This window comes from Stylophora pistillata, chromosome 2 (genome assembly GCF_964205215.1).
Source record: "Stylophora pistillata chromosome 2, jaStyPist1.2, whole genome shotgun sequence".
In the NCBI taxonomy this organism is placed as follows: Eukaryota; Metazoa; Cnidaria; class Anthozoa; order Scleractinia; family Pocilloporidae; genus Stylophora; species Stylophora pistillata.
This window is the reverse complement of record NC_142520.1, coordinates 12,557,385-12,570,392: the sequence shown is the minus strand read 5'-3', so window position 1 is coordinate 12,570,392 and position 13,008 is coordinate 12,557,385. Positions and strand designations below refer to the sequence as shown.

Below are 13,008 nucleotides of genomic sequence, written 5' to 3'. Positions count from 1 at the left end.
AGCGATACATCGCTGAGCTCAAATGAAATATCGCTGAGTGTCTCCGAAATCTCGCGGTTATTAGAACAATAGCCCTGCGATATGTCGCCGATATATCGCTCCAACGGAATATCGCCCAAATATCGCTGATATCTCGCGATCATAGCGATATCCGTCGATAATCGTTTGCATTATTTTTGCACAGTGCTGTGTGTTTACGTTACAACAACTCAATTGTCGCTATTTTTTAAAGAGAACGAAACTAGAAATAAACTTTTGTGAAATTACCTATGACGTCAGCGAAAGAACCTATGATAAGTCGGTCAACTGAGCTGAAACGTTAGCGGAACCAATTTAAACGTTAGCAAACCGTCTCGTTAGCGAAACGACTCCCAGGCGAAAGGACTGCAACTCTCTACGTGGCCAGTTGAGCCTTTGAGAGACTTTTGAGAAGAACAAAAAGCTGATTATTATTCAGGAAATCTTCACCGATTCTGTTTCCAACATTCTTAAAAAAAAACGTTTCTTTGCTGATTCGAATCTTTAAGTGTCAATAATTGGCTTTATCCGGGGCAGATTCACCTTCCAAGCATAAGCGCTTGTTTACTTTGTCTGGTCGGGTATCGACAGCAGTGGCACTGAGAGTATCTATGAACCGAAGATCGAACACCAACCGGAGACCGGAGACATAAGACTCACAACCGAAATATCGCGCGCTACACTTTGTGAGGCGTTTAAATACACTTTATTGATAGGGTCCTTGTCTGCAGAAAAAGCTGGGATCAGACTAAAAAATACAGACGTTGGCGTAAACGCTTTTCCAGACCATGAAATACATGATATTTCTCCCTACGCTTTTAGAGACGTTGAAATAGAGGGTACCGATTGGGTCTTCCGGTTTTGTAGAAAATGCTCAGTTAAACTACAAAACAAATACTTTCGCCTGAACGCTTTGCCGGGCGCCTAAACACATCATGTAGATAGGGGTTCGTTTTGAAGAGCCCTCTAAGAAAGTATTGTAGACGTTTATACAACCAAGTATAAAGAACAATATCGCGTGTTTTGCTGCGTGACTAAGGTTTTCGTTTTGCAGTTAAAGCCTATTTTTCTACAAAACAATCAACAAATATACGTTATCGACCAAGTGGAAAGTTAAGATGGCTGGATATTGGCCGAGTTCTTGTTGGCGTTTTTGTGGAGCTAAACAAAGTCAGGGCACATAACACGAAAAATGAATGAATTAGATATCCATCCATCTTGACCACACAAGTAGGCTAATAAAGGATTTCTTAAATAGCAAAAGTCCTCCGCCTTAATAAGAATCGAAAATGTCTTGTTTATTTTTATAGCCCCGGTAGGAAAAAAAGCCAACTGTTGCAGCCCAATAGAGAGAGCCGTTTATGTTTTCGTTGTTTTGACGATCTTCTGCCACTCTTTGCGATCTACGTCGGCGACATTTCCCATAAAGTACGAATTTGCAAGAGTGCTCTAAGCAGTTCTCTGCTTGCGCGATATGAAAGCGAGCAGAACGCAGATTTTGCTTCAGATTGCCCACGGACGCTGCCAGCGCTATGATAACGTGTATTACAACACCTCACAAAATGTAATAGCGATGTGTCATGAGTTAGACGTCTTCACCATGTTGTTTTTTCATTAATAAACATTTCTGGCCATGGTACCAGGCATCAGCTGCTGGAAAATCACGAGCTAGAGGCAAAACCACATAATTCTGCTATCACCCGTAACTATAGCAGCCTTTCCAATCATGTCATCGGTGCGCAAGTCGACAAATTCAGTTAAAGTACTGCACATTTTCGTTCCTTTCTTATATCTAGTTCTCATATCACAAAGGTGCATGTTTCTTCACATAAGTTCTGCTCGCGCAAGACTCTTTCTCACGAGGCCTTTGCACTCCACTTCCCACATTACTCCCACGAATCTTTTTGCGTCTTTCGTTTTTTGAGAAATTTTCTCCAATTCTCGCTTCATTAGTTTAAAGGCTATTTCATTTCATAGCTCGCTGATGGAATATTTTTTCTTTCTTAGCACTCTCCGCCAAATCAAATAATAATTAAAAATACCAATCTCACAACGAAGCCGTTTAGTTTGGTCGGTTCATAGCAACCAAGTTTCGTTGTGATCTTGAACAACATGAAAAATCCGGCTTGATATCTCTATTTTTGTGTTCTTTGTTAATTAGCTGTCTTTTTTAAAGCGTCATACGACGGCAAAGTTAAGAATCGATAGAACTTTGAAGCACTACGCTACCTTGAAACTTATCCCATGATGCCTTGCAAGTTTGACTTCATGACTTCATTTAAGTTTTCTTTCAAATCAAATGTAAAAAAATCTTGCCTTTTTCCCAAAACATTGTTTTTAAGTGCTCTTTAATGTCACATGTATTGACTTGTTTGCTATAATAAACAAAGAAGGTATTGGAAATAACCGTTTTATTGCCAGCCTCGTTTCTATGTTAAGTGGTATTCTCTTCAAATAAACGAGTACGTACAAAATCGGGAAATCAAATACAATGAAATATATGAAGTTCATATATTTTGAACTGTCGTACTAGATACGTATGATGCACGATCCTCGCAGTAGATAGCGCTATTTAAGCAATAGCCAAAATCAGACCTGAAAAAAATCAGGCCTGTACGGGATTCGAACCACTCTACCAATTGAGCTAACAAGCCAACTGGGAGCAGGCCGTTAAGTTGATTCGTAATAAACCCGTGAAAGTGATAATTCAAATACAATAAAATATATGAAGTTCATATATTTTGAACTGCGGTATTAGTTCAAGCCAACTGGCCTGCTCCCAGTTGGCTTGTTAGCTCAATTGGTAGAGCGCTGCACTAGTATCGCAGAGGTCAGTGGTTCGAATCCCGTACAGGCCTGATTTTTTTCAGGTCTGATTTTCGCTATTGCTTAAATAGCGCTATCTACTGCGAGGATCGTGCATCATACGTAAAATCGGGAAAGCTACACTTTCACGGTTACTATCAAATGATTCCGCAAAGTCTCTCACAAAATCTTTCATCAGATTACACTCACATTTTGTCCCCCTGAGTAGTAACGAGAACCTCTTTGGCCCATGGACAATAAGTGTGGAAGGGTTTTAGAAAGCTCCTCGACCTAAATGCCAACCAATTCGCTTGAACTAGTAATAGCTAAGCTACAGCTTAATCTCCCAATAGTTGGTATATTTTACTTAGACCCTGTTTAAATAAAGAAAAGGTGTCCCGGGTGCTAGGGTGACACGCCTAAGCCGAGTTACCCTGAGCAAGCCAACTTTTCATTATTTCCTTTCAAAAAACTCGGCGAACCGTGAAGAGCCACTGACTGAAAATATCAAGAACCCGCCAACAGTTGCAAATTTCGTAACTGACTTAATTTTTTCTAAAGTACCCTTTAATGAACCGCTTTCGAAAACTATATGTAATAGTACTATCGCGCTTTTTTTCTCCGTAATGAAAAGTTGTGCAACTTCGGCAACTTCGTACGCTACAACGCGATGCAATCCCGCTTATAAATTTTTGTGTGCTAGCAGATGGTCCTCTTATCTCTTGGAAAATCTTAATTTATTGTTATGTTGTTACGTTTAAGTCTAAATAAAGACCTGTTGAAATAAAATCCTCCGCGTCTTTTTCACAGAGGTAAAATAAAAGTCAACCTCAGTGGTCTATGAAGAGATATGCCACACATACTTACAAATCAGGATGTACACCATCATAAAGCTTAATAATCCTTTTTTTTCAATTCCTCCAATTCTCTACCTTGGCCCGCTTTAAGTGGCGCGTCCAGGGTTAAAAGAGTTTGGGCTATTTTGTCAAAAAATGCTATGCGAACCGCTGAACTGCTGTCTCGACACATTTAAATACTTCTATAAGGTCTGGTGTGATATATTTTCAAATCAAAATAGACATCATCGTAAAGCTTTATCCTTGTAGTTTAATTCCTCAAAGTTGTTTTCTTGGCCCGCCATAGCCGGTGCGTCCAGCTTTAAAAGAGTTCGGGCTAAAATGACAAAAAATGTAATGCGTGGACCATCTGCTAGCATACAAAATTTGAAAGCGGGATTGCATCGCGTTGTGGTGTGCGAAGTTGCCGAAGTTGCATAATTTTTCATTGCTTTACAGAGAGGACAAGGGCCATCTAGGAGTATGTTGAACTTTTCAATTTTTCGGAGAAAAAAAAAGCGCGACGGAACTTTTTCTCCATGTAAACTCCATGCTCGCAGTCGCTCTGATCATGATTTGTATGAATTTTAATAGTTATGCCAGTTTGGTTATATTTTCCATCACTCCTATCTTGTTCTGCTTTGTTTTGAACACGAAACTATACATATTATACAGGTTTTAGCTTTGTTTGATTTTAAATTTTCTAACCAACTACAGCGTGAAAGCCTTCTATACACCGGCAGACTGTCCATTTCGTTTACTCATTGAGGATTTTCGTCTCTGCTCACGTTATAATAACGTGCAGCACCTGTAAATCACGACGTTTGGAATGTTTACAAACCTTTGTTTGATTCTTCTGTTGCTACTTGCCGGCTCGCTTGTTTTTATAATTAACGAAAAAAAGAGGTCCGGCTAGTGTTCGGTCATAGTACAAATTGGCAGATGGCATGGCAGCTTTATCTCCGATAGAGCTCGCTCTGTTAACCAATGACAGCGCGCTACGTCTTAACTATTATTATAAGTATACACTTGGCATTATCTGTCAAGGATGCTTATACTCATTACTTGTATTACATCATCAAACTAAATCGGAGTGTTTTTCAGAGATGGCGAAAGTATGTCTTGAGAAAGGTAACAAAGAATCCAGACAAGGAGAGGCTAAGAACGCGGTAGACTCCTACACTGATGGACTTCAAGTGAACTGCAGGGATAAACGGCTGAACATCAATCTTTATAATTATAGCAACAGGGCAGCAGGTCATTTCCATTTGGGTAAGAATTTCTTCTTCAAACTTCTATATTTTTCATGCAACGTTGGATAACAGTACACACAATCTGCTCCAAGCAAAGACATGATTCTGGCAAGTGAATCACAATTTGAGAAATTGCATAAAAGAAGCCGAAACCATGCATTTAAGGTACTAGCTGGGCGCCACTACCACTAGAGATACCAGGCCACGCATTGGGAGCGAGGCTAGTGTTTCAATTTTTTTTTTCGTAAGAAAATCTGATCACAATTTTAAAATAGATTTTTAAGCTATCGCAAATTTTTTCGGACCTCTTCTATAATTGCATATAATGACTGCCTACAACTTATTTCCTGAATTCCATAGGAAACTACCTGGAGTGTCTCGATGATGCAACAATTGCTGTTCGATTGGAACCCACTTTAATCAAAGCCATTAAGAAGGGTAGGTTTTCGGCCACAAGTCATCAAAACCTTTTCCGTAATTTTGTCCAAAGGAAATCGTTAGGATTTCGGCGGGTCAACCACCACATATGTCCATGATATATTGTGTGTCAATGTCTGCTACGTGTGTAAAAATCACAAGTAAAGGTCACTAAGCTTTCAATTGAACCTACATTGGTAGCTGCTTTGCACTAACTTTTTGTTCCCCATATTCAGTTCTTCCACTTTAAAAATTGTCTTCATGATCATAATTTCTTCCCAGCTAAATGACAAATTAAGTCAATTTCCTGCATACGTTTAATAATGACTTTGCACCATCATGATCAATTATTGCCTTCTTTTCAGGAGCCAGTGCTTGTGTCAAGCTTTGCCTATATAGAGAAGCAAGAAGCTGGTTACACATGGCATTGGCCGTATCCTGTGACAAATTATTCAAATAAACGTGATACGAGAAGCAATGCGAGTCATTGCCAGAAATTTGGGACAATGTGGTGGAGGCGGCTCTCGTGTTACAAGCAAAATGGCAACGAAACAGTATAAGAAAATGCATAGGAAAAGATTGTCTTTTCAAAATAGCTGTCAAAGAATGGGATATTCTTTCGCTGCGTACTTGGAAATGCAGCCTGCATCGGTTAAAGAGTCAATCGCTATGAAAAAGAAATACTGAAATTCAAGCCTACCTTTTCCCAAGGTATACGAGTAAACTCATAGTTCTGACTCCATTTTCCCACACAAACTCTTAAAATCTGCTTCGACTAGGTGTTACAATTCTTTTGTCGTGGGAACAATCTTGTGAAGATTCGCAACTGCGTAGTTCGATATGCATTCTGCAGAAGTTTGCTCAACTAAATCGCTCGTAAACAGTCGTATATGTTGGCCCACAAGTTTTCCTCGAGCCGGGAAACTCTTTGTATTTTCATAGGACTCAAAAGCCAAATACGCCATTTTTAAATACCCCAATTTTAGGAAGGAAGAGCACGAAAAATACAACTCCCAGAAACTGCACAATTTGGCCACCATTTTCTTTGTCTTTGACGTCTCCTTTGGCTTTCTGGGATAGAAAAGTTCCAGGCCTTTCTCTCGTGGGGTTTTTACGAAAAGAGAAAGTTATGTATTCACTTCACTTCAACCGCCGTCATATTAAATTGTGTGGAATACGACATACCGCTGACATTTCGTAACGTGCCCGAAATGTCCCCGATTTCTGGTGATGTAATATTTTTAGAAAAATAAGTACGTTCCGATCCCGTTCTTCTACCTATAATACAAGTGGTCGATGTTCACCTAGGCTTATAACGTACTCAGCGGTTGTAAAAAGCTAGAACATTCTAAAATAGTCCTTTCGATTATTCCATGGAAATAAACATAAAAGAAGAAACCGTAAAATATCGAATACGCATAGTCTAAGCTGAAAGCCTCTCATTTGTGCCTCTAGACAAGCAATAAGTTGGCACCCGAAACTAAAAATATAATTGCGCTTGAAAGCTAGTTAGCTCACTCTAATAAAATCCGATCTCTACAAAAAACCCCATTTCGTTTACGATTCTATTTTGATGGCTCTATCATATATTCTAATAAATCAGAAATGATAGTTAAAGTAGACATTTCCATCACACTTTCGCACATCCACTAATGATTTATCTATCCTTGACGCGTTTTAAGTTTGACAACAAAAACAAACGTCTGCTTCATTTACTACGCAAGTCTAGTGCTAAACTGAAAGCTATGGCAAACAGTTATGTCACTCTCGGCTGTGCTAATAAAGGTCTAGGACAGTTCCAAACAGCAATCGAGTACCATCAACGTCATCTAGAGATAGCTAAAGAATTGCGAGACAAGGCCGGAGAGGGAATCAGTTATGGAAATCTCGGCTGTGCTTATCAAGGTCTAGGACAGTTCAAAACAGCAATCGAGTACCATCAAAGTCATCTAGAAATTGCCAAGGTAGTGGGAGACAAGGCCGGAGAGGGAAGAAGTTATGGTAATCTCGGCATCGCTTTTCTTTGTCAAGTAAAGTTCAAAACAGCAATTGGCTACCAACAACGTGATCTCCAAATCGCTAAAGAAGTGGGAGACAAGGCCGGAGAGGGAAGAAGTTATGGCAATCGCGGCAACGCTTATTATAGCCAAGGACTAGTCAAAACAGCAATAGAGTACCATCAACGTTGTCTAGAAATTGCTAAAGAAGTGGGAGATAGGGCCGGAGTGGGAGCCAGTTACGGCAATCTGGGCTGTGTTTATCTAAGTCTAGGATTGTTCGAAACAGCAATCGAGTACCATGAACGTGATCTAGAAATTGATAAAGAAGTGGGAGACAAGGCCGTAGAGGGACGAGGTTATGCCAATCTTGGCAACGAGTTTTATAGTCAAGGACAGTTCAAAACAGCAATCGAGTACCATCAACGTCATATAAAAATTGCTAAAGAATTGGGAGACAAGGCCGGAGAGGGATTCAGTTATGGCAATCTCGGATGCGCTTATCAAGGTCTAGGACAGTTCAAAACAGCAATCGCCTACCATCAATGTCATCTAGAAATTGCTAAGGAAGTAGGAGACAAGGCCGGAGAGGGAAAGAGTTATGCCAATCTCGGCAACGCTTTTAATAGCCAAGGACAGTTCAAAAAAAGAATCGAGTACCATCAACGTTATCTAGAGATTGCTAAAGAAGTGGGAGACAAGGCCGGAGCGGGAGCCAGTAATGCTAATATCGGCAACAATTATCGTGGTCTAGGACAGCTCGAAACAGCAATGAAGTACCATCAACGTCATCTAGAAATTGTTAAGGAAGTGGGAGACAAAGCCGAAGAGGGACGAGGTTATTCCAATCTCGGCAACGCTTTTCGTAGCCGTGGACAGATCAAAAGAGCAATCGAGTACCATCAACGTCATCTAGAAATTGCGAAAGAATTAGGAGAAAAGGCCGGAGAGGGAATCAGTTATGGCAATCTCGGATGTGCTTATTGCGTTCTGGGCCAGTTCAAAACGGCAATAAAGTACCATCAACGTGATCTAGAAATGTCTAAAGAAGTGGGAGACAAGGCCGGAGAGGGAGCCAGTTATGCCAATCTCGGAAATGCTTTTGAGAGTCAAGGACAGTTCAAAACAGCAATCGAGTACCATCAACGTCATCTCGAAATTGCTAAAGAAGTGGGAGACAAGGCCGGAGAGGGATGAGGCTATGCTAGTCTCGGCAAAGCATATCAAGGTCTAGGAAAGTTCAAAACAGCAGTCGAATACTATCAACGCCATTTAGAAGTCGCTAAAGAAGTGGAAGACCAGGCCGGAGAGGGAAGAGGTTACGGTAGTCTCGGTGACGCTTATCGCAGTCTAGGACAGTTTAAAACAACAATCGAGTACCATCAACGTCATCTAGAAATTCTGAAAGAAGTGGGAGACAAGGCCGGAGAGGGACTCAGTCATGGCAATCTCGGCTGTGCTTATCAAGGTCTAGGACAGCTTGAAACAGCAATCGAGTACCATCAACGTTCTCTAGAAATTGCTAAGGAGGTGGGAGACAAGGCCGCAGCTTATGGCAATCTCTGTATCGCTTTTGATGGTCAAGGACAGTTCAAGAAAGCAATCGAGTACCATAAACGTCGTCTAGAAATTGCTAAAGAAGTGGGAGACAAGGCCGGGGAGGGAAGAAGCTATACCAGTCTAGGCTGTGCTTATAATAGCCTAGGACAGTTCAAAACAGCAATCGAGCATCATCAACGTCATCTAGAGATTGCTAAAGAAGTGGGAGACAAGGCTGGAGAGGGCGTCATTTGTATCAATCTCGGCAACACCTATCGCCGTCTAGGACAGTTCGAAACAGCAATCGAGTACCATAAACGTCATCTAGAAATTGCTATGGAAGTGGGAGACAAGGTCGGAGAGGGAAGAAGTCATGGCAACCTCGGCAACGTTTATATTCGTCAGAGAAGGTTTAAACAAGCAATTGAGTGCCATCAACGTCATCTAGAAATAGCTAAAGAAGTGGGAGACAAGGCCGGAGAGGGAGTCAGTTATGGTAATCTCGGCAACGCTTGAAACAGCATTAGAGTACCAGCAACGTCATCTAAGAATCGCAAAAAAGGTGGGAAACAAAGCAGGGGAGGGAAGAAGTTACTGTCTGCACGGCAATATTCATCGCGGTCAAGGAATGGTTAAAACAGCAATTGACTGTTTCCAACGTCACTTAGAAATGTCCAAAGAAGTTGGGGAAAGTACTGGAGAGGCATGCTCACTCTGTTCTCTTGGAAAAAGTTTCGAGTGCCATGGAAATCTTGTGAGGGCCTTTCTCTGCTTTCAGTCGAGTGTAGAGTTGTATGATGAGATCAGGGCCAGTCTTCAATTCAACGATCAGTGGAAGATTTCTTATTGTAATCAGCACCAAGACGCATACAAAGGTTTGTGGCGGACAAATTTAATTCAAGGTCAAGTTGTAAATGCTCTTCTTGCCGCAGAAAAAGGACGTGCCCAAGCCTTGAGAGATCTCATGGACACAAAATATCAGCCGCTAGATTCTTCAAGTAGCAGCAGTTTGTGCCTTTCCCTGAGTTGTGTTCCATCAAGCACAGTCTTTATAGCTATTAGTGGACCTTACGTTTACTTCTGGGTTTTCCTCAGTGAAGATAATATCCAGATGAGAAAGGTACACGTAAACAGTTATAAGTATGAAGATGAATTGGAAGTTTTTATCCAGCCACTGAACAAAATTTCCCTTCAGGATATTTTCAGAAGAGATGCTGCTACACGCGAAAATCCTTCACTTGACTCGCTAACTCAGTGGAGGTAGCCGCGAGCGATATGGCTCGAATTGATGTGAGATACTCCCAATCAAGTGCTCTACAGAAGCTTTATGACATCACTATTACTCCTATTGCTGAAATGATCGATGGTGACCAGCTTACATTTGTTCCTGAGGGACCGTTTTACCTTGTGCCTTATGCAGCATTGGAGGATTCGATGAGAAGATATCTGTGTGATTCTTTCAGAATTCGGATGCTTCCGTCCCTGATGACCTTACAACAAATGAATGATTGCCCAGCTGACTTTCACATGAAGAGTTGCGCATTTCTTTTTGGTGACCCGTGTTTCAAAGATATCATCTACCAGGGAAAACGGTTGGTGCAACTTCCGGGAACAAGGAGAGAAGTGGAGATGATCGGACGCATCCTCAATATCTCCCCCCTCACTGGAAAAATGGCAACAAAAGATAAAGTTTTAAAACGGCTCGCATCGGTGGCCTTAGTACACATTGTAGCGCATAGAAAAATGGAAACCGAAGAAGTTACCTGCCACCAAAGGCCACGAGAGAAAACCCTCAACCTCCAGAGAAAGACCACTTAATGACAATGAAAGATGTCGTAGAAGCTGGGTTACAGGCACGACTGGTTGTACTGAGCTGTTGTCACAGCGCTCAGGGGAAGATCATGGCCGACGGCGTGGTCAGTATTGCTCGAGCATTTCTAAGTGCTGGTGCTAGATCTGTTGTGGCAGCCCTGTGGGCGATTGACGACGAGGGTACCTTAGAGTTTATGAGTTTCTTCTACGATGCACTTGCTAAAGGCAAGAAGACAAGTGAAGCTCTTAATCAGGCCATGAAGTGTATGAGAGAAATTGAAAACTTCAAGGAGGTCAAGTACTGGGCACCATTTGTACTCATTGGGGAAGACGTCAGGCTGGATTTCAAGGAAATTCAGATGCTGAACCTGGTAATTACTCTGTTTGTAACTTTTATTATGCTTTTATGAGCAAGTATTGATGCTCATGTCTTTATTTTGTGGGTTAAGAATATCTTTTGTCGAACAATTTTTGTTCTAGCAAATTGAGTTGGAATTCAATTGAGTACTGACGTTTGTTCTGATAACTTTATTCCTTAGTAAATATGATAGCAATGAAAACAAGATATCCTTCAAAAATCCCGTTTTGCATTGAATCCTTTCTTATTGTTAAGCCAAGGAAGTATCAACGTTAATTCCTCCCTAAATTTTTTTTTGTTGGTTTTTTTATAGTTAGGCAGTAAGCATTAGAACTGTGTCAGAGAGGGAACAGACCCGAAGAACTAAACAATTACCTACATGCGTTGATGTGTGGAGAAGAAACCAGTTAGCTGCCGTTGAAATCTTTTGTTAAAAGTCGTCTTTTCAAAGCAGGGAGAACCAAAAAAAACAACCAAAGTTAAATATAATTCAGCAAGAGTCGTAAAGAATTTTCATTGACTTGTCGCTTGTATGAACTGCTCTTACGAGCTTGAAGAATTTTGAAGTGTTTTGATCTTTGATATCTAGCTCGAACTGATTCAAACGTGTTTTTTTAAGAGGTGTCTTAAATTATCATGACTAGCTGTATAAAAATTATATTTCTACTCCAACATGGAGCAGAGCAGTAAACAGCATGGGCCATATCTTATCTTTTTCTCTAGTAACTCCTGACCATTTTCTTAAATAGGTTTACTAAGACATAAAATTCGATATTTTTTGGATTTCATAGATAGCTGCCAGTTACATTGACAGCCGTTCCCTAGAATGTAAAGCGAAGTGCTTAGTTTTCTTTTTACATGATAGAAATGGTGTCTAATCATAATTCCTTGAAATTCTGATCGGACCCAAGAGGCGAGCGAGTATTTCGCTGCAAGATGTTGTCTTATACTCGGTTTTTGGAAAGCGTCCTCTGCAAGAGGTACTTTACGGATCCAGACAGGCGTAGGAGGACCGGTCTTTGCGGTTCCGCGTCTGAAAAAATGATTTCAAAGCCTACAATCCAAACTGAACTAAAGGCAGCCTGTGACAACTGAACTGAAATTTCCATAAAACTGAGGAGGCCGACCAAGAGTAGTTTGGTGACATGCAAAATTTGAAATTTAAAATGGTTTTGGAAGATGGCACTTCCAATAATTTTTTTCAAGGGAGAACAAAAACCAAGAAAAACGAAGCTAAGGAAGAATCCTTGGAGAAAGAGTGTATCTAGGACAGAGGGGCATGATGAGAGCACAGTTACTGCGCAATCCTCCCATGTTGAAGCAGAGATGCCTCATGAAACTCAATGACGCGTAGAAAGATCTAAAACGACTGTAAATCATAGTTTGAGATAACCACCAAAAAGGCGATCATTGCCGAGCTTCCTCAGCTTCTAAACGACAAGTATACAAATATTTTAAAGATCCAGTATTGAGCTGGTTTGTTATAAGCTGCCAAAGCTGTTTATCGTTTTCCTATTATTTGATTGGTTACTTTAAATACAAGCTTTGAAATCTGAAACTTTAGTAAGACTATGATCGCACGGTTTCGAGTTTTCCCTGTCAAAAATTGTGTATTATTTCCCTCTAATTTACTTTATATACACGCCTTGAAATTTGAAAGTTCAAAAGATTGTCCGCGTGGCTTGGAGTTTTCCCTACCTGTCATTCAATTTCGTTCGATAGATTTCTGTGAACACTTCAATTTTCTTTCGCCTGTTTGGCGAGATAGCGGTTGTTTCTTATGTTTTCTTAGGGAATTTTGTATGGGAAATAGGTGCACGACCGGCTAGAAATGATACCCTTGCGCACGCCAGACATCTAACTACTGTGTTGCTTTGGATACGTTGTCTATGACCGCTGACCAACTCAACTTCTTTCACAGACTTCTTCCTCCGTTCATGCTCTTGGCGGCGCTAGAAAGTAACGAGAAGGGG

General features: G+C 40.8%; 2 protein-coding genes across 2 annotated transcripts in view; both read left to right on the top strand.

Annotated features, from left to right (window-relative positions):
- Nucleotides 1-13,008, top strand: part of LOC111346825 (uncharacterized) — a 551,029-nt gene that overhangs the window by 149,405 nt on the left and 388,616 nt on the right.
- LOC111342142 (uncharacterized) lies at nt 4,766-12,800 on the top strand. The gene is given in 7 exon segments (XM_088748965.1): nt 4,766-4,931; nt 5,273-5,350; nt 5,695-5,762; nt 7,012-9,377; nt 9,379-10,120; nt 10,123-10,624; nt 10,627-12,800. Coding segments are annotated over 7 exon segments (4,383 nt in total). The 3' UTR covers nt 11,088-12,800.